Source organism: Podarcis erhardii, assembly GCF_964252035.2.
Source record: "Podarcis erhardii genome assembly, chromosome: 5".
Lineage (NCBI taxonomy): Eukaryota > Metazoa > Chordata > Lepidosauria > Squamata > Lacertidae > Podarcis > Podarcis erhardii.
In genome coordinates this window covers 81,371,649-81,398,873 of record NC_138509.1, presented here as the reverse complement: position 1 = coordinate 81,398,873, position 27,225 = coordinate 81,371,649, and the positions used below count along the sequence as shown (strand labels likewise).

General features: G+C 41.6%; 1 protein-coding gene across 11 annotated transcripts in view; it reads right to left on the bottom strand.

Annotated features, from left to right (window-relative positions):
- Positions 1 to 590: 590 nt before the first annotated feature.
- LOC309342169 (schwannomin-interacting protein 1) overlaps positions 591 to 27,225 on the bottom strand; it is a 372,887-nt gene continuing 346,252 nt past the window's right edge. For 8 of the 11 annotated variants that reach the window (XM_081862495.1, XM_081862500.1, XM_081862499.1 and 5 more), the window contains 7 exons: positions 20,189 to 20,307; positions 11,757 to 11,874; positions 10,449 to 10,646; positions 9,546 to 9,669; positions 6,405 to 6,498; positions 4,422 to 4,472; positions 591 to 1,689 (listed from right to left, as the gene is read on the bottom strand). In XM_081862495.1, the coding sequence (XP_081718621.1) occupies positions 1,638 to 1,689; positions 4,422 to 4,472; positions 6,405 to 6,498; positions 9,546 to 9,669; positions 10,449 to 10,646; positions 11,757 to 11,874; positions 20,189 to 20,307 (756 nt within the window). In that variant the 3' untranslated portion in view covers positions 591 to 1,637. Of the gene's footprint in view, positions 1,690 to 4,421; positions 4,473 to 6,404; positions 6,499 to 9,545; positions 9,670 to 10,448; positions 10,647 to 11,756; positions 11,875 to 20,184; positions 20,308 to 27,225 lie in introns of all 11 variants that reach the window. The other 3 variants (XM_081862498.1, XM_081862496.1, XM_081862497.1) reach the window with 2 other exon arrangements.

Sequence of the window (27,225 nt, the reverse complement as noted above, 5' to 3'; positions counted from 1 at the left end):
GGCTTTGCTGGTGGATAATCAGGATGTGGGTTGTTGGGTGGGGAGGCAGGTGTTTCCAATTTCCCATCACCTTTTCCCATCCTCCCACTGGCAGCCACAGAAGTCCCACAATAGTGCCCTTGAATAAGCAGCAACTTTGAAAAAAACTGCAATGTGATCTAGGCCCTATGCACCATAACGGTATTTTTTAAAAAAGGCTTAGAACATTTTATTTTTCAGCTTTCTCAAGGCGATTTTTTCCAAAGCACAAATAACAGAACAAAAGCAAGAACCTAGAAGAACATCTTTTTTCTTTTCTTATTTCACATCATAGTTAGTAAATAGGGATGCTCGGGAAAAAGAGGTTAGTCCAACTTCAGCTCCTGTGAGCCCCAACATCTTGAGGGGTTCAGGTTCCCCATCACTGGCAAATGTAGTTGCTGCTTCCATTGAAGTGAATGGGAGAGATGCATCGTAGCTGGGTTATGAATTTGGGAAGGAGGACAAGACTCACAAAGAGGTTGTAGCTCGTATTAAAATGCATGATGATAGCAAGTGCAATCTCAGCAGAGAGAAAGGAGAGAGAGAGAGAAAAGTAATCAATTCCCATATCAAGTGTGTTAGAGTTTAATTCAAGTTTACGTATACAGTTGAGGTGTCATTTTCATTTTTCAGCCCACATAGTATTTTTTGTTAACTTTAAACCTTACCTTTGTGCCTGCCTTCAAGTGAATCTATAATAACTTATCTGTGTTCTAAGTGAATAGTATTTTTTAAATATATATATATGAAGAGAGACTTTTCATATTATATATATATCTATATATAATCTGAAATGAGAAAAATAGGAATTTCACATGTACTTCAATGAATATATTACAGGTGAATTACTATGTTGCCCCACTAGTCAACAAAAAGACATATCATATGAAAGAAATTTTTAATTTTTATTTTACATATTTATACATAAAACTTTCAAGGTAACTCTTTCAACTCAACTGCATGTTAATAGCACATCTAAAAATGAATGTCAGGTAGTCAACATTCACAAAATGTTGAAAACTGATTAAAATATACATATTACTGAAAGCTACAACTTCACTATGAGGCAGGCATGTATGTTTTCTCTCTCACTTGTATAGCACCGTCAAAATTACAGTCTCATTTGTTTAAAACTACGCTGAAAAACGATAAAAAGTAGCCAATGGTAAAATACTGCTTTAACTTAAAGGTCTCTCTAAATAAACAAAAATAAAAGTTAAAACTACCCTCTCTCTTCTTTTTTCCTCTTCATGTTTGCAATGTTTATAAGTACTGTACATTTTGTTCTACAATAAGATTATTGAACTGTCCGATATTTAGTGGCACAAGTAAAAAATAAAATAAACCCAACAGCAAATAAATTAAAAAGCATAGGCCAACCACTGGACATAAAGCTTCAGACATTGGGAACAATTCGCCAAGCACAGTCGCTGTGCATCCACCATTAGCTTCAAGGAAGGTTTCGTGTGGGGGGGTTCCTGGTGCTTGGCAGATTGCGCCTGGAATCAATGACTAACACTGATTTTTCTTGTGTGCCACCCGTGGAGCATCAGCGTTGGTACAACCACAGAAGCAAAACGTTTTAGCTTGTTTCTTCAGTCTGATGGCTTCCGGTTTTATTTTGCTGGCATCTTCTCTGCCATGTGCTTCTGCTGACTTTCAGCATGTCTGAAGGGAAATGGGGAAAAAGGACACAATATTACGTAGATGCAATAAATGAAGATTTTATATATATTTTTACTGGCAAAACTTAAAGACTGCAGAGAAGGAAGGAAGCGTAGCGATTGCTGAAAAGATTGCTTAAAGAGATGATGAACTTATGCTGCAATTATCTAGCCGGCTTAAATAGTCCTTTTCTTCAGGACTCCTCTAGACTGCAGAAATCCAGCACAGGAAGGAAAATAACAACCACAGTCTTCAGGAGGTAAAATCAAGAAGAGAACGGGGGGCAGGGAGGGTTTCAAGGAAATTGCTTTGGAATTGAAACTGTAGGTTGCAATAACATTGAAAGGAAGTTTTATTTGGGGAGCAAGGGGAAAAGGATGAGAGTTTCACCTCCTTCCCATGGATAGGAAACTTATTTGTATTAACACAATCCAAGGATGTAGCAAAATGACCCCTAGGTTCCTATTGTAGCAACATTTCAAGATATAAAGAACTAAAAACAACTCGTCTCTCACCAAACTGCCAACCATGTGGCCCACACAGAGGGCATCCGAATGACTAATTAAATATGTAATTGATTCCAGTAACTAGAAATGCAAACTGCATCCAACATGAGAAAGTAGTTTTGTAACACCCTTCCCCAACCAGGTGCCCTCCAGAAGTTTTGGATTACGACTTCCATAAGCCCCAGACAGTCCCCACAGGTGCACACTGTGGACCCAATAGAAGCCAGAGGTCATGCTTTCTTTTCATTAAAACAGACTCATATTTCAAAGTTTCTGGGCACCAAGTTGGCGGTAGCCTGTTTTAGAAGAACAAGGGAAAGAAAAGAGTTCCAGGGTCGCGTAGCAGAGAGTCAGACCAGGAAGATACAAGTTTAGATAGACATACATCCACGGAGCTCATTGGGTGATGCTGGGGAAAGTCACCATCTTTCAGCTTAACCAACTGGTCGGAGGTGCTGAGATGGTAAAATTGAGGTGGGGGAGACAGAAACATCATGCACCCTGAACTCAAACTCTTGATTATTTTCATCTGCAATTTGGTATTCAAATTAGAGACCATCCATGAATATACAGAACCATCTCTCTGTAGATTTATGTTTTATGGATACAAAGACTGAACAGTTCTTGCTAAAACACCCATAAAACATCTCTCTCTCTCTCTTTTTAGTTTCTTCTGCTTAAACAGTTCGCACTTCAACTATGCAATGAGGCATTATATCTACACTTCCTGCTGCTGATCTCTTTTCACCCAGAGACAAGCAGTTAGGGGGAAAAACACCGAATCACTGGCACACATTCCTTGAACTTTCGCTGGCTGCCTTCGTGTTTGTCCCTTCTCCTCCCCTCACTAACAATAGTTCATAAAGCAGCAAGTGAAAAGCACCAGCATTGTGTATGGTAGTGGCAGCATCTTCTTTTTTGCAAGGCACAGGTGCTCTCAAATCTGAGCCACCTGTTGGCTCACAGGAGAAAAAACACCAACAACCTTCCTTTTCTCTGGAGGTGAGCAACAGGCAGAGTATGGGCATTGCTGTACAGTCATACCTCATGTTACGTCCGCTTCATGTTATGCTCTTTCAGGATACGTCCCGCGGTGACCCGGAAGTACCGGAAACGGTTACTTCCAGGTTTTGCCGCAGACGCACAAAATGACGCCATGCGCATGAGCAGAAGTGGCGAATCGCAACCCGCTCATGTGCAGACGTGCTGCTGCGGGTTGCGCTCTTTTCATGTTGCGAACGGGCCTCCAGAACGGATCCCGTTCGCAACCAGAGGTACCACTGTATTACGAGGTGAAGCACCAAAACCACTCCACTGTCTGTGATTTGCAGCAGCAGATTTCTGCAAGAACAGACTATAGTGACCACACCGACCTTTTCCTCTATGCAGAAGTCCTCTGGTAGATGTCAATGACGACTTGCTCACCAGATTATAGTGGGGGAGGGTAGTGAGGAAGGATAATGCCATGCCGAAAGACAGACACATAATGGCATGCGAAAACTCTCTCTCTCTCTCTCTCTCTCTCTCTCTCTCTCTCTCTCTCTCCTTCCCTGGTCTTTGTGTAAAGCGGATGGGATTCTGCCTCTCTTCAAAGTTTTCTAAGCTACAAAAGCAGAGAAAATTCAATGAAGTTAAGTGCTGGGTGTGTGTGTGTGCATGAGAGAGACAGAGTGCTAGGGGTGGGCAATTATCATTATTATCATTATTATCATTATTATCATTATTATCATTATTTGCTGTGGACTGACACACTCTAATATTTCCAAACTTGCTTGAAGATCAGAATGCAACTCCCATTTAGATTACTCAAGTCTCCAGATTTTGGAAGGTACCCTGAGGATCATCTCGTCCAACCCCCTGCAATGCAGGAATATGCAGCTGTCCCATACGGGGACCGAACCTGCAACCTTGGCATCATCAGCACCACGCTCTAACCAACTGAGCTATCCAGATATATGCATGTTCCCTGGAGTTGCAGAGGTTTCAGTGCAGTGGAATAGCTGGCAAATACCACAAAGCAGGAAGCTGTAAGAGAGGCGACTTAGCATTTTGGGCTGCTGAGTTACTACTGAACCTTCTTTAACCAGCCAATCTGAGAAAGGTGAAAATAACCTGGAACAGAGGGTGACAGAGGGTAGATAGAAGGGGAGAACATAAAAGGTTTGTACTGAATAAGAAAAGGCCTGGATTAAAGGGATCTGGGAAAGTTGAGGCGTTACTGTATTTTACCTTGTCGGCAGCAATGGTGCTAAATTACCATGGTACTGATAGGGGGCCGCACTGTAAAAGAAATATTACAGAAAAAAGAAAAAAATAGTTGGGTTTGCTTTGGTTCAATTAAGTCTCATCTCTGTCTGCAGGTGGCAAACAGGTTTCTTCCCTTTAAGATTAAAAACCAGCACAGGATTTGACTGAAAGGCCACAGCAAGAGCAGAAGTAGATATACAGTATATTCAGACTGTTGGTAAGATGCTATGAATCAAACCAGAGAAGAGTAACTTGATCCACCTGATAGTCTACATGCCTGCTTTCACTACAGAGGAGGCAGCTGTGAACTGTACCCCCTGCATCTAATTTTTGCAACAGGCCCCACTCTTTGACAAGACAATTGAAACCACATCTGGACAAAATGAAAGCACTATTATTGGCCTTTTCCTTGGAACTGCCAGGACCTACGGTCAATGCACACCCAGATTTTGCCTTCTGGAGTCTTCCCAGGTCTTGAAATCATGTCTAAAGTCACTCTGATTGATTCTGCCCACTATAGGGCTTGGTAGCCGGACTGAATATGTAAGGACAGCTTTTAGTACAGAGGGGCAAGCTGTTAATAGGGCACATTGTCTACCCAGTAAAGTAAGGAGTGAGAAATGATCATTGCAAGATCATTAAGAAAAGATAATTTAGGAAGGGAAGGGAAAGTTAAGAATAGATGGCAGCTACATTATCAAATGGAGAAAATAGAAGCTGGGATTTCTAACAGAGGAGGCATCACAAAGGCAGATTCCAGAATAAAGGAAGTTTTTGTCTCTATCTTTAGGACCACTCTCTTTGTCTGCCCAGACAAATTTATCTAGTTTTACATTTCCTAGCAGCAATAATTTCCAAAAATTAAAGGGCTCAGACCATGTTGCTGCAAGCAACTAGAAAAAGTTATTAGGTATTGGATGTTAGATTATAAATTGATTCAATGGCCAAAAAAGTTTCACTTATAATCTGATAGAGAGTGTGGATCACAAAGAAATAGTATACTGTCCAAATCTGCCATTTGTCATACCCCAAACAGTCATGGAAACAGGTGCTTAGAAAAACAGCAGCAAAAACATTTGCTTTGGTGCAAACAACACTAATAGTGGTAGACTTCTGTTACTGAACCAGGTGCACTTTTTATGACCTAAGCTTTCACTGGAGCTGTAGGCGGAATTTTTATGTAGTTCCACGATTGCTTCTTTTGGTCTAGTAGTTCTGGGTGTATGCAGCAATGTATGGCACCTTGCAAGATTAATCTAATAATGCCTGCAGAACTTCTCCTGCATTCTGTCTTATAAACTGCAGATTCTGGGACAGCAGCACTATGATCAGCTTTTTCTCCCCCAACCACTTTTGTGGCTGATGAAGATTTCTGAATTCATTCGTGACCTTGTAACATTGTGGTTGGTCCAAATAAAGACATTATCATAATGTGGCTTTAGGGTATGGCATTGATCAGAAAACAGCATTACAAGTCAGACAATTCACCTTGTTTCAGTAATATATCATAATTCCTTCTCAGTGTTCAAACTTTAAAAGAAGTGCATTATGCTTGAATTGAAGAGCAGGGCCTTCTCTGTGGTGATGCCTCAACTGTAGGAAGCCATTCTGAGGATGGTATACCAGGCACAGGCATACATTCTTTGTGGCATCAGGTTAAAATCATTTAATTTCCTCAGGCATTCTTGATTATATTTTTAGATGGTTGAATGGTTTTGCTCCTTTTAATTTTAAGTATTTATTTATTTATTTATTTATTTATTTATTTATTTATTCATACACACATGCCCTAGCTTTCCCTCTGACAGTTATTATGTTTCTGAAATTCTGAAATTACTTTGACCCTGAAATCTGTTTTTGGGTGAAGGGCATTTTATACATCAATTAAAATAAAATATATCATCACAACAAAACGGTCTAAAGAGAGACCTTTGCAACAGGATGTATCTGAAAAAGGTTACCAACCTGGTCAAATCCTCAATGTCTACCAGCATAGCATCCTGTTCTGTGTGCAATTCATCCCGAATTAGCAGCAGTTGCACCAATTCTTCATTCAAGCCTGACAACAACAAAAAACAAAAAGAGTGTTTAAGTTCAGTTAGCCACAGTTCTCCCCATGTCTAACATTTTGGAATCTGTTAGTCACCATGGTACATTGCTCTCACTCCAAGAAACAGAAGGGTATTTGGCTTGGCATATAAATAAGGGAGGCGATGAAGTAATGGAACAAGAACAATGGCTGGTATTGTTAAAAACAAACATTAGTAAAAAAATATATCATCTACTACTGTAGATCTCATGAGAGAACCAAGGATGACTTCCCATAGCAAAATGCGCTCTTTAAACTTTTTAACTTAGGAACCAACCCATGGAACTTCTGGCATTTATCTGGTTGTGGTTGGTGACGGAAAATCCTCAAAACTGGGTGTGATCTATCAAGGCTGAACTTGCATCAACACATTGGCAGGGAAATAAGCTTGACTGTCTATGATGTCAGCTTGTTTCTACAGAGGCAAGAAAGCAGTAGGTGCTCCAATTGCAACAGCTACCAATGGTGCCAGGAAGTGCCATTGTGTTGTGCACCCCTTCAACACCAGAGGACTAAAACCCCTGCTTTCTGTGCTGTCATTAGTAATGGTGAGGTTGGTGGGTACCAGGGACTGGGACTTCTCAATGGCAGCCCCACAATGGTGCAATTCACCTCCCTGGTAATCCACTAAATCCTCATTCTGCTATGACTTGGGTCATAGGACTTTTATTTATTTATCCCACAATCCTTTGCAGTACAGTCATACCTCGGGATGAATACGCTTCGGGTTAGGCAAATTCGGGTTGCGCTCTGCGGCGACCCGGAAGTAATGGAGCGCGTTACTTCTGGGTTTTGCCGCACACGCACACGCATGCGCAGACACGCTGAAACGTGACCCGCGCACGCGCAGAAGCACGGACACGGTTATGTTTGCTTTGGGATGCAAATGGGGCTCTGGAACGGATTCCGTTTGCATCCCGAGGTACCACTGTATTGATTTTAGGATGGTTGTTGTATATTGCATACAAATTATTTGCATTTTTAGTGTACAGTTGTATATCCCTTTGGGGAGATTTTTGCTCTGAAAGGCAGGTTATATATCAGCAAACCAGCAGATTTTTAAAATACAAACTCGAGAACCAAAACTCATGAAATGCATGTCACTTACCCAATGCTCTCCTTAAAAAATTAAACTAAGCCAAGTCATGGTAGAACTGATTTATGGGTATTTTCTAGCAGGTCCACTGATTTTCTAACATCCTAGCAGCAATTCCAAAGTAGCAGACAGCACTAACAGACTTCAGGGGAGAATTATTCACATTTGGCTGAGCATAGCTCACAGGTGCCTAGGCAAAGAGCCACACTGCAGCTGCTTTGACTAATTTGATTAATAAGCACACATTGACATGGACCATGGAGTCATGTGCTAATTTCTTTTTATTTAGAGCCTCTTCTGTCTGTAATGAATTAATTCATATCACTGAAAAGCATAGCAGTACTTTGGCTCTAAAAAGGACAACAGCAACAAAAGAGCCCAGTGGAAGGACTGCTCACAGTCACAAAAGCTTTAAAGGTAAAAGTACCCCTGACCATTAGGTCCAGTCGCGGACGACTCTGGGGTTGCACGCTCATCTCGCTCGATAGGCCGAGGGAGCCGGCGTTTGTCCGCAGACAGCTTCCGGGTCATGTGGCCAGCATGACTAAGCCGCTTCTGGCGAACCAGAGCAGCGCACGGAAATGCCGTTTACCTTCCCGCTGGAGTGGTACCTATTTATCTACTTGCATTTTGATGTGCTTTCAAACTGCTAGATAGGCAGGAGCTGGGACCGAACAACGAGAGTTCACCCCTTGCGGGGATTCGAACCACCGACCTTCCAATCGGCAAGTCCTAGGCTCTGTGGTTTACACTACAGCAGCACCCGCGTCCCTTATAAAAACTTTAGTATGGCCTAAATATTGCAAAGGGCTGAAGTTGTCTACTTGTGCCTTTGCACGAGATGTAATGGAAGAGAGCTGGAAACATGGCAATCTCATGCTTCCTCTTCTCTACACAGTTCCAGGTATCATGCAGAGCTGGAAGAAACCTACAACCAACCATGGTGTGCAAGAGGCAACTACTGCTCTTTTTTGTGCAAGATCTCCACAAATGCATGGTTTCCTAGCCCCCCATTTCTGCATCTCATGCAAAAGCACTCTAAATAGTAAAACTAAAGAGAACTCATATTCAAATGCTATTGTTTCAAGGATTGCTGAAAAGAAAGTGACGTGCAGAGGGCCTTCTTCTTCCTCAGTTGGCATTAGATTACTGAATCATAGCCATTCCTGACCTAAAGTCTGAAGCTCAAAAGTCACTTCCAGATCTGTGATTTCTCTTCTCCATATCTAAGACGAAAAGTACAAGAAATACATCATGCCACAAGCTAGCATGGAATAAAAATCCCAATATGTTTTGATTTAAAACTTGCTTTGGGGGCAATGGCCCCCAATGTTATTTGAAGAGAAGATGTTGGAATTGAAGATATTTCCCTCTAGTACAGTGGTACCTTGTTTTAGAACAGCTTAGTTTATGAAAAACTTGGATTAAGAATGCTGCAAAACGGGAAGTAGGTGTTCTGGTTTGTGAACTTTGACTTGGAAGCAGAACATGTTTTGCTTCCTGTTGAGTGTGTTCCTTTTGTAAATTGAGTTCCCCACTGCTATGGGAAAGAATGCCTTGGTTTAAGAACGCTTTGGTTTAAGAAAGGACTTCCAGAACGGATTAAGTTCGTAAACCAAGGTACCACTGTATTGGAGATGACATAATCCTAGGAGGACACAGATCACTAATCCATCTAGGTCCATATTATCCACAATGACCAGCAGTGGTTCACCAGGATTTCAGACGGGGGTCTCTTCCAGCCCTACCTAGAGATACCAGGGGCCTTCTGCATGCAAAGCAGATGTTCTACCACTGAACTACAGTTCTTCCTTGGTTCAATGTTGGTGTCAGGTCTCACATGCAATGGAACAGTTTCTGTTCCTTTAAGCCGAGGTGCCATGAATAGCGAAAGGACATAATACCAAGGGAGAAGACTTACTTTCTATCTGTGAATGTAGATCATTGACTATCACCTGTAGCTGCCCAATCGTCATATCTCTCAGATCTGTGGGCTTTAAGCTTCTTTTCATCAAACATTCACTTATATGAGGCATATGTGGCAGCTAAAAAGAACGACAACAACACTTTAGGCCACTGTCATGGCCAGCAACAATGACAAAAAAGAACTTCTGTCAGCATATTTTCTAATGTATTAGCAATAATAGCTAATGAAGGTAACCTACTATATATTAAGCACCCTGAGCATTAGTCATTAGGTACTGAATGCATAAAATTTATCAAGTTTAGATACCACATACTGTACTAAGATTTTATAAACACTATACTCTAACAAAGGGGGAAAAACTTTATTTTCCCTGCATGTTCTGAATCAAATATATTAAATAAATATGCTCCACTTTTAAAACTCATTTTTTACATCTCAGATGGAGCTATAAAGGTAAAGGGGCCCCTGACCATTAGGTCCAGTCATGGCTGACTCTAGGATTGCGGCGCTCATCTCACTTTATTGGCCGAGGGAGCCGGCGTACAGCTTCCGAGTCATGTGGCCAGCATGACTAAACCAGAGCAGTGCACGGAAATGCTGTTTATCTTCCCGCTGGAGCGGTACCTATTTATCTACTTGCACTTTGACGTGCTTTCGAACTGCTAAGTTGGCAGGAGCAGGGACCGAGCAACAGGAGCTCACCCTGTCGCGGGGATTCGAACCGCCGACCTTCTGATCGGCAAGTCCTAGGCTCTGTGGTTCAACCCACAGCACCACCCACGTCCCTTCCAGATGGAGCTATAAGCTTTCCCAAATTCCAAAAAGCTTTATTGCAACTGGGGCAACTTCCATGGCTAGAAACAACTGGCAGGCATTGATCTTCTATGAGATACTTACAAGGTCAGCTACGGGAGATTTTTTCCTGTTTTGCTTTTCCACCTCTACTTGCATTTTGGCCATTGGTTTTGCCATTGCTAAGGCCATTTTGGCTTCAGCTTGGAGTTTCTTTTGCCTTGAGAGAAAATCCATGTCATCTAGGGATTCAGATTCCTCTTCAGTAGTGTCTCTGTCAGAATAGGAAGAGCTCTGCTTGCTCTAGAAAAAAGACACAAGATATATATATATATACACACACAATCAGGCTTGTCTAATTCAGCAGCTAGCAATTTAATCAATGAATTAAAACAATAAACATTAACTCCAGCCTTAATGTGAATGGCATGAACCAGAAGTAAACCAGCCCTCTGCCAGAATTGTGTTTAGACTCTAGTGTTAAACCTTTGGCACCCCTGGTTTGAAGGACACCAGATGTCTGAGCTGGGAAAGAATTATGCCTGAGACATTAGAGAACTGCTACAAGTCTAAGCAGATGGTATAGATCTGAAAGGATCCCTATGATGCCACACAAAATACCTCTTTAGATTCTCATACTGCGACTGACACCACTCTTCACCTGCTGATGGCAGGTGAAGTTCAACCATACCTGGAGGGCACTAGGTAAGCTATCCCTGGTCTAAGAACTATACCCACTTGCCTAATTGACTGGCCAGTGCTAAAAGCAGCCACTTGTCCCATAATATTTTAAGGTTGCCATTTTGAAGAGCAAAAAAGAGGACACTTTTGCCGACTTCTAACTATGGATTGCTATGACAGCTCTACCCATGAAAAAGAGGATGTGTCCTGGAAAAAGAGGACATGTGGCAACCAATGTTCTTAGGGCATACAACCCAGGCACATCGATTATCCATAAAATGGTGGCGAGGGATCTGGCCTTGGGGAGCAACATCATCCCTTGCCATACATATAACCTGCAATAAAAACTAAGGCCTACGCTTCTCATTATAGGTTATGCACATAAATAGCCTATGCTCCAAGCTCTTGTGAAAGACCAGTCCTTCTTTTTAACAAGCGGGGAATAAACAAGTGTGACACAATGTCACAAGAGCAGAAATACTTACCAGAAATACTTTTTATTTACGCTATTTATATATTGTATTTCTTTCTTAGTAATGTTTTGGCTGCCAATATTACGTTGCGTCAGTTTGTTCTTTGAAGTGTATAATATTGTTTTGACAGCTGTAGTATTTCGTTCTTTTTCTTTTATGTTTTAAAATTTAATAAAGGTAAATTTTTTAAAAAAGAAAACCTGGAATTTGGTCACATTTCCTGACATTTTTCAAGATCTTCTGTAAGACTGAAACTCACCATGGGAGACAAAGGTGTATCCAAACTTGTTTCGGTCTTGCTGTCATCAGCATCACTATCTTTGTCACTTCCGCTGTCATTTACAAAACAAATCTGTAAATTCATCCCACTTTGTAACCTTGAACAGAGGAAAAAAAGAGTGAGAGGGAAAGAGAGATTGGATTATCACTGCTTGCAACGATACAAAATGTACTTTGGCTCTTGGATTCTTATTCTTCTAGAAAGTTTTGCCATTTCTGCATACTCCATCAATGTTAATTGCCAGTCCTCCTTCGTTTGAATTGTTTCTTCTTTCTGTCTCTGAGCATAAATCATTCGGGCAGCTGTAGTAGCGTACATACATTATTTTGCGTGCTCTTTGGGTACCTCTCCACCAATTATACCTAAAAGAAAAGCTTCTGGTTTTCTGATTCTCACTCTGGAAACAGTTAACATGTCTGAATAATAAAATACAACATTCCATTTAGAACTCACATATCCCAATATGTTTTTACTGTTGGATTTACAGTTGCCCGCAAAAGACGAGTACAGATTTGCTATTTCTACCTGACGGGGTAGACTGGCTTCAGGCTTGCTACTTATACTTTGCATTTTACTAGATTCCCAAGACCTACCACCCAGAGTCAGGTGCAAAATGCAGTTAGAATGAAAGGGGAGGGGGCACCTGAGCCCATTATGTGTACCAGAACTGAACCGACTCAGTGTTTTTCGCATAAAAATCCACTCCTGGTTAGCTTTCTCCATTTCAGCAGCCTAATTTAGGTAGGAAAAGCCATTTTATTGTTCCCATTGCTAAACAACTCAGTTGTAAACCCTTGCCAAACTATTGCAAGCCACCCAGGGATCTTGACCTACCTTCTGCCTAATGCTGCTTTACATTATTTTAGAGAAATGCAATCAGCTGCCGTTGCCTGTGTCCAAAACAGTAATTTTCTGTTCACCTGATTAGCTCTGAGTGCTCTTGTGCAGAATGGCTGCAATCAAATTCAAAAGGGTGTTCTTCGCACCCAGAGAACTTACTGTTTTTTTGTACATTGTTGAGAAAAATATATATCACAAAATCTCTTGTGCATGACTGGCCAGGAATGGCCTCCCCAATTAAAAAGAAGAAGAAGCTGAAGCATTTAAAAACCACTCAGAATATATTTTCTAGCACTCCGTGCCTAATAGCATTATTGGTTATCAATACCTGCTTAAAATGTTGATCGAGGCAAGCCTACCCAGACATGTCATTATTATGTACAGGTACATTATTATTTGTTTTTAAAATACGTTGGTTTTTATCTACAGTTTAGCAATTCTATTATGTCTGTTTTAAAAGTCTGTTTCTATTGCTTAAAGAAAAAAGAATATTTTATACCAGGGGTGTCCAACTTCCAAGAGACTGCAATCTATTCCCACTATAAATAATCTACCCATTGGATTGACCAAAGTTGTTGAGCTTTTTTTTTTTTTGGGGGGGGGTCTAAGATCAACCAGGATCGACCAGGGACATGCCGCAATCAACCAATCAACCAGTAGCTTGAGATTGAGATTGACCTGTTTGACAGCCCTGCTTTATACCATTTCAAATAAACCACTCAGATTTTAATTGTTTATTAACCAGAATATAAATCTTGATAAACATACATACTGTACATACATATCACCTGTAAAGTTGGACCTAAATAAATGAATAAAATCGGAATACCTGGTAAATCAGTTCTATACAATAGTGCCACCTAGCTTCAACCAGTATTCATGTAGAAGACACCGGCCTTCTGGCACATAAGGAAGGCTTCTGTGGAGCAACTTCTACTCCTTGCATGTGAACATCATCTTGGCATTCATTCAACTGCTCACTTTTCCCTCCTCATTCAAATACCCTCAAGATCTCCCAAAGTGTGTCAATCAAAAGGCTTTAGAAAGAGCACATGCCATAAATCTGCTCACACACCCTCTTTAAAAACCCCACCACAATAATTATATGTTCCTCACCACATGGCCTTTCCTTGCCATCTCATTGTTTTAATTGACAACCTTCTTCTCCACCTGCCCTACTGGCCATATATTCTTTGACTGAAAGCTTTGGGAGCTGGGGAATACACCCTCTTTACAAATGTATGCTAAACACCCATGTGGACCACGTCTGAGCGCTGCAGAAACCTCATGGCATAAGTGATTGGAATGCAATTCATTTTAAGAACAGAATGGTTGGTTGTAATTTAGGAGAACTTCAAATAGCCTGCAAAAACCAGCAGCATCCTGTGTTGTGTATGTTTCTTCTTTCTAAAGCTTCTTCTTATGTTTGTGGAGCATTGCTAGGAATAGCATTTTGCCATAATGAATGAATACTGAGGGAGGCAATATCTCTTCCCAATCCAGCTCATACATGTGGGGAGGAATGAGGCCACCCCTGCACTCGCACCAAATCAATGCATCTGCCCTGTTTCTGATGCTCCTGTGGGTCAATGTGAGGCTACCACATCCGAGGCTTATTAGGAAGTGGAATTATCCAGTCTGGCCCACAGGTGACTTTATGGGTCCCAATGATAAAGCAAATGTTGAGTGTTACAGAAAGACTGCTCTGAGCATTGTTCAGAGATGAAACTTTTCAGTTAACATTGTTTCATGATAGACACACAAAAATCATTTACAGCGGACGCTTGGGTTGCAAATGTGATCCGTGTGGAATGCACGTTTGCAACCTGCAGTGTTCGCGATGCAGCGGTGTGTCTGCGCACGCGCGGGTTGCGATTCGGCGCTTCTGTGCATACACAAAGTGTGATTTAGTGCTTCTGCGCATGTGCGACCGCCCAAACCTGGAAGTAACCCATTCCAGTACTTCCAGGTTTCGGTGGTCCGTAACCCGAAAAAACGCAACCTGAACCGTCTGTAACCTGAGGTATGACTGTATTGCACTAGTACTGTACTGCCAGTTTTAATTGCTGTACACTGAGTACTATTTTAGCCAAAGGCAGGATAGGCATCTCCTGAAGGGAAGACCAAGAAGAGTCCTACTCAACAGCCCTATCCCCCAAAGAACCAGGGCTTTAGGCTGTGTTACTTGAACTTAGTTGAACTAAACACACCTATTATTTAAAGCATTTAAAACCCTGTTCTTCAGCCAAAAAAGGGTTATAAAGATCAGTAATAAGACAGTCCCTGTCTTCAGCTTTACACCCTTAAAGATATGACACAAAAGAGAAAGAGATCAGGAGGAAGAAAGCAAACTCAGGCACTACTTCTTAGTTGCATAGTGCTAATTAAGATATGTATTTTAAGATATGAATTTTAGTCCATTAAACAACCAATTAAATTTGTGTAGAATTGCCTACAGGTAAAACGGTATATCTGAAGTAAGAAAGAACTTTTCTGATGATATTCACAAAGGTACAGGCCCTGTGTGTGAATGAAAGTGTTTCTTGAAAAAAGATGGTTGCCACCTGCAGTTTTTATAAGCATTTTTTTTTAAAAAAAGATTAATCTAGCTGAAGAATCCGTTAACCACTGTAACTCTTTTTTTAAAAAAAAATAAATCACCATTTATAAATAGGACCATCGCCTGATTAAAAAAAATCTTAAAGTCATATGAGTTTTAGTCAATTAAACCTGCATAAATGTGCAGGTGAGAAAAACAGCACTCCAGATGATTCGTGAATGCATCAGGGCAGACATCATAGGCTGTTTATTATCTTTAATACAAGTGTGTGTGTCTGTGCGTCTGTGTCTGTCTCAAGATGTCAAGAAGAGCAATTCCTTCCTGTCTAAAAAGGGGGAATGTCTCTTCAAAGATGATTCATGAAGCTGAGCAAGGATGCAGGGTGTGTGTGTGTGTGTGTGTGTGTGTGTGTGTGTCATGGTTCCAGGATGCTTTTCAGAACAGAAGCAACAATATGATCTGCCGGAGCACCAGGACACTCCTTGCTCTGGCAAGTGAATGAGGTGATAAAGAGATTTTCAAGTTTGTTTGGGACAGATTAAGTCAGGAAGTTGAGACCCATGGAAACATCTGGAGAGACTGACTGGATCAGAGTTTTTAATATACATTTTAAACTGGTTCTAAGTCATGGTTCTGTATGGAAGTGAGAGCTGGACCATAAAGAAGGCTGATCACTGAAGAATTGATGCTTTTGAATTATGGTGCTGGAGGAGACTCTTGAGAGTCCCATGGACTGCAAGAAGATCAAACGTATCCATTCTTAAGGAAATCAGCCCTGAGTGCTCACTGGAAGGACAGATCCTGAAGCTGAGGCTCCAGTACTTTGGCCACCTCATGAGAAGAGAAGACTCCCTGGAAAAGACCCTGATGTTGGGAAAGATGGAGGGCACAAGGAGAAGGGGGACGACAGAGGACAAGATGGTTGGACAGTGTTCTCAAAGCTACTAACATGAGTTTGACTAAACTGCAGGAGGCAGTGGAAGACAGAAGTGCCTGGCGTGCTCTGGTCCATGGGTCACAAAGAGTTGGACATGACTAAACGACTAAACAACAACAACAAAGTCGTGGTTCTAGTTTTAAGCTGCTGTTACGCCTTTTCCCAAGAAATGACAGACAAGCTGACATGGTTGGTGTTTACTGTGTTTTTAAATTGTGTTTATTACATGTTAAAAAGCAATAAAACGCATTATAAAGAAAGGAAGAAAAACAACAACAGAAACCACCCAGCGCCAGTGGATTGTCCAAAGCTGAATAGCAGTGCCTTTGGCCCTCTGTGCTCGCTTAAATCAGAAGGCAATACTTTAACAACCTATTTACTGGTATAATGTACATAATGGTTCCTTTATTCCAAAATCGAACATGATCTCAGCCACAAGGTGGCCTGTAGCACTTTCTTGCAACTTTAGGCATCCTTTTATCATAAATAAGGAATGGGTTGTAATGGAAGCCACATGCACATTAAAGGATTAAATTTAAAATTCACCAATCATCCAGTTATTTGTGCATACAGAGAGCACCTGCTAAAGTATTATATTAACTTGTGCACAAGGCAGGGAGAAGAGATTATTTTTTAAAGCGTTCTTTCGATGATGCATTTGGCTGGTCTCTCTAGTCAGAAACAATTCTTCCATAAAGGTGTTTATTGTGATTGTGGTGATGTTATGCTTCTGGCCATCTGGACTTCTATTCAGCCATCTCCCTTGACAAAATTCCTAAGCTGTGTAATGTCAAGCCATAAAAATGCTAACTGTGATTTATAGCCACCGAGACTCTGTAGACAATACAGAAGCATATGGGTTTTTTCCTCCTCTGGACAGATATGGAATATCCATACAGCGACTGCGATTCACAGAAGAACCATTCCTAATTTGTTATTTCATTAAGAACTTGAAATATGACGGTAAACAAAACATATCACCAGGCAGACAAGACATGTGTAACTAATAAACATGGGCTTTGATTCATGCCATTCCTTCTTTGCGCCCCCATTCCCAGGAGATTTAATCTTGTATTACTCTTCAGTGGAAATGGACAGTAAAATATTATTTTCCATTTACTTTAATGGCTCTTTGGATGCATTATTAATATGCAATATATAATGAATAATTGCATACTTACATTTTTACGCCATGTCTTTTTCTGCTGCACAAGACATTCAATGGGCTTTAGGCCTGAAGCATAAATTATAGCTACCCGGGGAAGGGTGTGATAACATATACTGTTCCTTTGCTTTATTCTAGCATTGTTTGCAAAGGGAAATAGATTAACTCCTTACTCCTTTGTGAGTCATAACCTCTGTTCTTAATACCAGCACACACGTTATAGGGAAAATGTTGAGGAGTTCATAGAGAGAGAACTAGGAGACAAATGCTGCAGTCCTAGAGAGACTTGCCTGAGAGCAAGTACCACTGAACTCAATAGGATTTCTTCCTGAGTAGCCATGCATAGGAGTATGCTGTAAGTTCCCATCCTATGCACATCAACTAGGCAGTGAGTTTGTTTAATATGATAGGACTTATGTCCCAATAGCCATACATATGATCAGAATCAGGGCCAGCCTTCAATATCTATCAGGCTATGTATATTGACTTGTATGCTTAAATTGAGATGGAGGTACTGATGGCTACTGTATGAGCTGAAGTTTTCTTTTTTTCTTTTCCTTCCTGACTCTTGTTAAACTTTCTATTAAAAGATAGCCAGAGTAAGAACCAGGCCTTCTTGTTCTTTGTTTTCCAAAGAACCTTGAAAATCAGAGGAAGAAAAACAACAGATGACTTTCAATCAGTGCTAGGGTAGGAAGTGCCTCCTCAAGGAAATTTGACTTTTGGGTTCCTGTGCGTGGAAAACAGACCCTTCCTGGGAACTCTGAAAGTGCCAGGCTGTGCCATTCAGAGACTATTTTGCCTGAACCCATACCCTTGCCTGAACCCGTACCCTTGCAGGGGATCAGTGAATGTGGCTTTGGGGGTGCAAAGAAAAGCCTAATCAGTGAAACAGTCAGGGCATTTGCATGTGTGAACTTGTGTCTGCTTGCATGAGACATCCATGCGCCATATGTTTCCTGCTCTACCATGAACCTATGCCAAAGAAGAGGAAGGGGTCCCAAGGGGTCCCTAACAGTGCAGTATTTGACTGTGTTGCAAGCCTGTGGAGTGGGACAAATCTGGCCTGCACATGATACCTTTGTTAGGTAGGGCAGGCTTAGGGAGTGACAGGCCCAAGGTCACCCAGGAATCATCATGTCTGAACATAGATATGAACAGGGGTCTCCCCAGCCTGTGATTTTAGAGTGCCCTTGGAAGGTGTGGCTTCAAAGGGAGGCAGGGCTGTCATGGTGAGTTCCTATGCTTCAAAAATTTACCACTATACCACCGTTGAGGAGCTATTACAACTGCTACTACTGGAAGGTAACAAAATTAGGTGCTTGAAACATGATTTTTTTCTGCAATGGTTGTGGCCATATGCAACGTGGTGGGTGATTAATACAATTTTTACCCCCCAAAGTGCCACTTTAACTCAGGTTGTGTCCTCAAAGCAAAGTAGAGAGCTGAGACCAAATATCTGGGGAGGCACCCTTAGTCCAATTCTTATTATTGTCAACAAGGGATTGTGGACTCTTGTTTGGGCCTCAAAATGGAGAATGGGATGTTGAAAGAACTCTTGTCCTTTATCCTTCCAGATAATGCATTGCTTGTTTAAATAACCAGGAGCCACAAAATCCTTTTTCCAGTGATAAACTGGAGAATGTATATTTTGATGAGTCTCCCACAGGCAATAACAGCTCACCACTGCATGCACAAATGCTCTTTGGTTTCTACATTTATGTTGAAAATAAATTTTCATCAGGACTGACCATTCACACACTTTTATTTATCATGCCTATATAAAAGTTTGGTTACCATTAAAGCGTTTACAGCTGCTGTGGCATTTGTCCGTGTTAAGCGTGCAGTATTCAGAATTTTACAACAGAGGCAAGAGACTGGATTTCTTACAAAGTATAAAGGGCCTTCATAGCTTCTCAAAGAATATACAATTATATGCCAGTGTAAGACTGGGGGTTTGGGTGGCTGTACACAAATATATGTCCTTGAGTTCAGATGTCTGAAGGGAGGCAGTGCTGCTTCATAAAATTATTTGTATTTCTTTGTAATACATTTGAAATCTCCCACTAAATCCAAATCTTTATTGCTTAGCCCAGGCATAGGCTAACTCAGCCCTTCTGATGTTTTGGGACTACAACTCCCATCATCCCTAGCTAACAGTACCAGTGGTCAGGGATGATGGGAGCTGTAGTCCCTAAACATCTGGAGGGCCGAGTTTGCCTATGCCTGGCTTAGCCAAAGGCAAACAAGCATACAATAGTACAAAAAGCAAGACGTCACTAAATATATGACTTTAACAAACGAAAAGCATCATGACTAGCCACTGGAATGGCCAAATAAACTCAGTTAAGTGCAGTGTGTAACTCAGTGTAGACTTCAAAAGGCTTTTAAGTAACACTGATAATTCAAACAGTATCCAGACTTAATGTGCTGAGCGCTTTTAAAATCTTTAAAGCAGTTGAAGAAATTATTCATTACAGATGTTACTGACATTACTTTAAATATTTATATCCTCACCTCGGCTGAGTTTGAGATGGCTTATGGAATAGTATATTAAACCATACATTTCCCCAATATGTTTGAAAGGCACACAGAATGAAGTTCTGGGAAAATGACTGACAGTCACAGAAATGGAAGCAAGCATGACATTCACACACAACATTGGAAATGCACGGTACTGTTGGGCAAACAAATGCCGGGGGGAGACAGAAGATGAGAAGCTTAGAAGCTCAGACAGTTGAGGGGTTTCTCTTTGTAGTTAAATCATGAACGGACAGAACACTGAAGATAATGTCACAGTCTCAAAAGCCTGGACTTTATGATATTATGCCATGCGGCATAACTCTATGATATTATGCCACATGGAAGCTATTAAAATGATAAATGTTCACCGTGCCATTTTCACTCACCGAGAAGAAAGGCTTGGCTTTCCACTTTTACTACAGCTGGTATAAATTCCTGGGCCATCATCAAAGAAACTTCCAAGCGCCAGTTTTTGCCTGATAGACTCCCTCTCATTTTTTTGAGCCTGAAAAAAACACACAACCAGAACAATTATTGTCAAACCGTTGACAGCAGACCACATTCCTGTAAACAGAACTTTAAAGTTAATCCAACATTTTCAGCACTCAGTGCTATAATTTGAGACAAGGAGATAAAGCGCCAATGATATTATGTACCCTTTTGATTTGTTTCAAACAGAGAATACATGCTGAATATTGTCTCAGACTAGTCACTAGGTGATCCTGGCACAAGTGTTATTTCAGTTCATTTTCGCCTTTAATTTGTCTACACTGTCTTTCTACACTGCTATACACAAGGCAGTGTAGGAGCCATAGAAGCAACAGAATACACAACAAACACCACACATTTTATCACAATCTGACTCAATGCAAGAAGTCATCATTTGTTCCATGTTCTTGAGTCCAGGAAGTGGGAAGATGGCTTGCCATGGATGGGGTTGCACTACTCTGGAAGGAGCAGGTCCATAGCCTGAGATTACTCCTGGATCCAACTGTCATTTGAGGCCCATCTCTAGCTGGTTCACCAGCTATGGCCCCTTTGGGAGAGAGATAACTTGACCACGGCACTCCATGCTGTACTTCCAGATTGGACAATTCTTGCCTAAGCCAACCACAGTTCTGAATTTGATGATGATGATGATGATGATGATGATGATGATGATGATGATAATTTATTATTTGTACCCTGCCCATCTGGCTGGGTTTCCCCAGCCACTTTGGGCGGCTTCCATCAAAAATTAAAAATACATTAAAATGTCACACATAAAAAACTTCCCTGAACAGGGCTGCCTTCAGATGTCTTCTAAATGTCAGGTAGTTGTTTATCTCTTTGACATGTGATGGGAGGGTGTTCCACAGGGCGGGCGCCACTACCGAGAAGGCCCTCTGCCTGATTCCCTGTAGCTTTGCTACTCGCAATGAGGGAACCACCAGAAGACCTCAGCGTCCGGGCAGAACGATGGGGGTGGAGACGCTCCTTCAGGTATACTGGACCGAGGCCGTTTAGGGCTTTAAAGGTCAGCACCAACACTTTGAATTGTGCTCGGAAACGTACTGGGAGCCAATGTAGGTCTTTCAAGACCGGTGTTATGTGGTCTTGGTGGCCGCCCCCAGTCACCAGTCTAGCTGCCGCATTCTGGATTAGTTGTAGTTTTGAAGTCCAGGGTTTGCAACCTGTGGTCAAATTTCATTGAATGGAGAGAGCTTAGTGGGGCTAAAAAGCCAAAATGGATGTGTGTGTGTGTGTGTGTGTGTGTGTATGTGTGTGTGTTTTGCAGGGTGGAAAGCCCTCTGTAAGCAAACTGTTCAGGTCTCTGGCAAGACCTGGCAGCTTGCAGTGCAGGAGGAAAGAATGTAAAAGAGAAAAGGGGAGCATCAGAAAGTGAGAAAAGTGGCTGCCCACCCACTCTTGGCCACGCCCCACTCACCACTAGTATATGGCCCCCATCAGCTTACCCCAGAGCAAATGCGGCCCTCAACAGAAAAAAGCCTGCTTGTGGTTTTCCCAGAGGTATCTGGTTGGCCACTGTAAGAATAGGATCATAGAATTATACATATGTAGAGAGTTGGAAGGGATTCCAAGGATCATCTAGTCCAACTCCCTGCAATGCAGGAAACTTTTGCCCAAGTTGGAGCTTGAACCCACAACCCTGAGATTAAGAATATCATGCTCTACCTACTGAGCTATGTTGGACTAGATGGGCCTTTGGCCTGATCTATTCTACAAACAAACAAACAAACAAACAAACTGCAAATACCCAGTTCCCTCTACGGATTCAGCCTAAGCAACAATAGGTTTTAATTCATACTTTGTTTATTAGAGTTGGAAACTGGTGCCACACTGTCTAATCTGAAGCAATTACAGCCTAGTGATTTTGTGGAGCATCACCATTAGCAGAATTCATTAGTGACTGCCCATAGATATGACTGCTAACTGAATGCTTCCAAGAACCATCCTTTGAAACGTATGGCGCACTATGCATCTGGTATATAGCTTTTCTGTCTCAAAAAAAGTGCAGCGGCAAACGAACTGCAACATGAGGGAGAAATCAATAACTTTAAGAGCACAGTGGCTGAACTTAATAAGCTGGTATATTCATTTTCACTTTGCCACAAGTGCTGCTATAACAGAAAAGGAACCTCAGGGGGCTCTCTCATTAGATTTTGTTTTTCATCCAATCTATTACATGCTACTGAAGATGCTTCCATCTGCACTGCTGTTTTATGAAGCTGTTTTCCTGCAGTGGGGGGAGAATTCAGAGAAAGATGTGGAGACAGTTGTGTAAGGATAATCTTGGACACTGTCAAAATAAAATATAAATCTAGATGTAGCAGCATCCAGTCGCCTAGAGGCTAAACCACTACAGAAGGAAGCAAAAGAAGAGGCATCATGAAAGAACAATACGCAAAACAAAAATACAATTTAAATAATAAAAACCAAGAAATACCAGTCAAGCACTCAAAAAATCTGTAAGGTTTGACAGCGGCAGACAGCAATAGCCAACAAAAACTATGGTGAACAGAATATTTTTAGCCAGAATGGCATGCTTGGTGCATATCATAAAATCATAGAGTTGGAAGAGACCCAGAGGATCAGTCTGAAATAGCAGGAATAGGCAGCTGCCCCATGCAAGGATTGAACCTGCAACCTTGGCACTATCAGCACCACACGCTAACCAATGGAGCTATCCATGAAGCTTTCGCATGGAAGTTTCTACATTACTCCCAACAACAGTCCATGCTCACAGTAGCCACAAATCACTCCCAAAGCCCAAAAGGCATTTGTCAACTGCCGACCACCGGAAGTCCCCTCCTTCCTTATCACGCTGGCATTAATAGAAAGAAGACACTCGCCATTTCTCATGTTAGTAAGAACGAGTGGGACCTGCAACAAAAGGTGGTCCCTGTTTTTTCCATTCTTTTACCCCCACCCTCAGTTCTCTGCCCCACCCCACCAGTAATATGCAACCACTAACATGCCCAATCCTCACATGCTACTTTTGCCCACTCCCAACCCTTCAAAGTTTCTTTCTAAATATTATTTGTACTTCTGAAAACCTTAAGGTTTCTCTAAACTGATAGCATCACCCTTCTGGTGTGTGAGCACTGTGGTTGTGTCTATGGAAGGAATGAAATGCATAGGCTAAAGACGGAACAAGGACTATCACCCAGCACAACATCCTACAAGTAAAGTCCTCAACAAATCAATTTCCCTCATCTTCCAAGTTTGCTGCAGGAGCTAATTTCACCATCTGGGCATTGCACTGGCCAGTTTTTGTTTAAAACAAACTTTTTTCCCCCAAATACACATTTGCAATGTTAAAAAGCAACACCACATAACACGTTATCCATCCGTTGGTGAGTCAAGTGTTACTTCACAGAGCCTGCTACATGTGCAAGTCTCAGTGTAAAATCTACCGATTTACTACACACTGCATGCAGCAGTTTAAAGGGCAAATATTGACTAAGGTTGCATGCCAAAATCCAGATCTATGGCTCTGAAGCTAGGGATGCTTTAGACTGGAAGACATTTTAAAAAGCAAACTGAGCTGATTCACATTTCCTGGATTAAATACCCAAACTGGAATGCATTTTCAGTTTCCAGGATGCTTAGAACTTTGCGATAACAGTCCCTGGCTCATCAAACATGCCAAAAATGCATATGAAATTGCATACATTGGGATAAAAAGCATATAAATATATTTATTTTAAATGCATGTTATGTAAAAAGATACAGAAAATAAGGTGTTGCGTGTGTCTGTGTTGTATCCGACACTGTTGTTCCACTTGTGCAACAGAATTCCCACCTCCCTTCCCCTGTCACCCCCTTTTTTTGTTTATTCAGCACAATATATACACACCACTTGACTGTAGCAAAACCTCTAAGCAGTTTACAAGAAATATTATGACTATCAATAAAAACTTAAGAACAAGTAGTTAAAAACATTAAAAAATAAAATCAGCAGTAAACGAAAAAGAGATTAAACATGTCAACATTTGTGTGTCAGGATAGGCTTGCCTAAACAAAAATGTTTTAAGCAGATGCTGAAAGGAATAGATGTGATGGGACCTGCAGGGAGTTCCCTGCAGGCAGGGAGTTCCAAAGTGTAGGTGAAACTAAAAGAATTATTTCTTACAAGTGTGGAGCAAATATTGGGTGGCACCTATAACAGCGCCACTGCTGGAGATTGAAGCAGTTGAGTGGGCACATATGAGGTTAGACATTGGGGGACCCTCTGAAGTTGATTTTTGGGGTGCATGAGGGAAGGAGAGACAACTCTGTGGTTTTAAATTGCAGATCAATGTATGACAGAAACCAGAAACAGACTGATCTATCTGTCCCTATTTGAAGCCATTAAAAGATTAAAAGAGAGTGTGCAATTTTCAGCTCAAGTGCTGCACATAGTGATTTGCAAGTACTTGTGCATCAGTGAAATTGATCTGTTGGTTGCATCACATCTATGCATAAGATCTGCGGCCGTAATACTTAAGTTACTCATGTTTTACCTACAATTAGAGTGGCTCATGGGAAGACATGGGGAGAATAAAAAGACTAATTAAATTGTGAGGATGATGCAAGTGCAAGCAGTAGACCCAGGGTTGAAGTTGTTGACCTTTCCTTTTCTTAGGATTGAAGCTTTGTTTGTTTGGCCCCAGTAAATGAACTGCCACAGGGGCTGGATAAAACTGGCCAAAGGGCCGGTTTAGGCCCCCAAAATGGACTTTGGACATGCCTGTGAGGGTGGAGCAATGACACAGTTAGCACAGTAACTAATGAGAGCACAGAAACTGGCATAATTAGCATCATCATAAAATGGCAGGCAGAAAAGCAGCCTTAGTCCACAGCAGACCACCAGAGGGTTACTAGAAAATTGTTTTATGCATTTTTTAAATATCTTTTTTTAAAAAAAAAATAAAGGAAGTGTACACACACTTATGGCCCAACAATGTTGGTTTTATTTTTCACTATGTGGTAGCAGGGGTCATGGGGTCTTTCCGATCCATTAAAAAGCCAAATGTTGCACCTGCATATTGGAAGCTTGGGGTTTACGCTATGAACTTTGGCAGCTAAACAACAGTTGAGGAAGCTGGCCAACTCATCTAAAGACAAGTTAGCGCTAGCTATTATAACAGGTTTACAAGTCTGCTGGCCAAATATTTATATGTTTATATACTGCAAGGTTGTTTCACAGGCCATTGATCTACTTTTTAATAATTCTCCTCTCCTCCTAAACGTTTGCAAGTTCAGTCTCCAAAAACTCAGCAGCCTTCCTATTGAAATAGTCCAGCTCATGGGAAGTTGGTTTTTTTTTTATTTTAGACTGACTACTGGGCTGTATTCAACGCTAGAGACCCATTGAAGGCAATGGACATTGTTAACTTAGGTTCATTGATTTCACTGAGTCGACTCTGAGTAGAACTTCGGCAGTAACACACTACTTTAAACAGAATCCTTGGAAGGACAGTTTGTTAAGGATGTGAGAATGGAAAGGAGACCCCTTGCTTCTTTAAAGGTAAAGGGACGCCTGACCATTAGGTCCAGTCATGACCAACTCTGGGGTTGCGGCGCTCATCTCACTTTATTGGCTGAGGGAGCCAGCGTACAGCTTCCGGGTCATGTGGCCAGCATGACCAAGCCGCTTCTGGCGAACCAGAGCAGCGCACAGATACACCGTTTACCTTCCGGCCGGAGCGGTACCTATTTATCTACTTGCACTTTGATGTGCTTTCGAACTGCTAGGTTGGCAGGAGCAGGGATCGAGCAACAGGAGCTCACCCTGTTGTGGGGATTCGAACTGGCAACCTTCTGATCGGCAAGTCCTAAGCTCTGTGGTTTAACTCACAGCGCCACCCGCATCTTTACAAAGCTACAATTCCCAAAATGGTTTAACAGTCAATCCCTCACCCCAGGGAACTCTGCAAATTGTAGTTACGTGTCCTCTAACAATTCTCAGCTAGAATGCAAAGATCTAGCACAGCCACCATAAAACTCAGGATTCATGTTTGGTGCAATCTGGTTCCATTAACATGAATGGTTGTTTTGATACATGCTTCAGTAAAACCTGGGTGATAGAATCATAGAGTTGGAAGAGACCACAAGGGCCATCGAGTCCAACCCCCTGCCAAGCAGGAAACACCATCATGTGATACCTATCATGTGATCTGCACCAAACAAGGAGCTGCACAGATATAATATCAAGAGATACTGAGATGTAACTCTCTGGGGATGCCTCCTAAAGCTTTAAGAACTTACAGGTCCTTCACATAATAGCGTGAATTACATTTTGTTCTGTAATGCAAGCTTAATCTGTATGAAAGGGGGGAAAAGTAGTATAAACCACCAAACACACTATGCAGTTGGTTTCACCACTGCCGTACCATCAAGGGTAGCCAATGTGGTGTTCAGAGGCCATGTCAAGTGTCTGCTGACACCCTGGGAGGGGGTCAGGAACACTGCCAAAAGCCCACTGGACCTACTGCAGTGATGTGACAAAATCGCACAGGGAGGAGGACCCATGGAGAGTGTCTTGCCCAAGGAACCTACAAAATCTGGATCCAACATGGGTGGCATTCTCCAGTGCCCAGGTCCTATTATTTCACAAAATGTTCATATTTTTATGCAGCTTTCATGCCGTTAATTTACCAGGCTATATTCTATTTTCCTGGATGGTTTCAGTATGGTAGCTATATCTTCAAAACCATTTACATGGCCAACCCAGTTCTACCTAGTTATATCCTACTAGCTCAGATGATTAACACTGCCACTTTCTTTCAGTCCATTCTATTCTCTCAGCAGGTGTGGTGAACAACTGTTGTCTTCAGCACAGTTTGGAAAGAACCAATTTAGCCAACAAGATTTGCTGCAAATATGTAGAAAATCACCCAGAGCTGAAGTAATTCGGGATACAGGAAATCTCCAGATG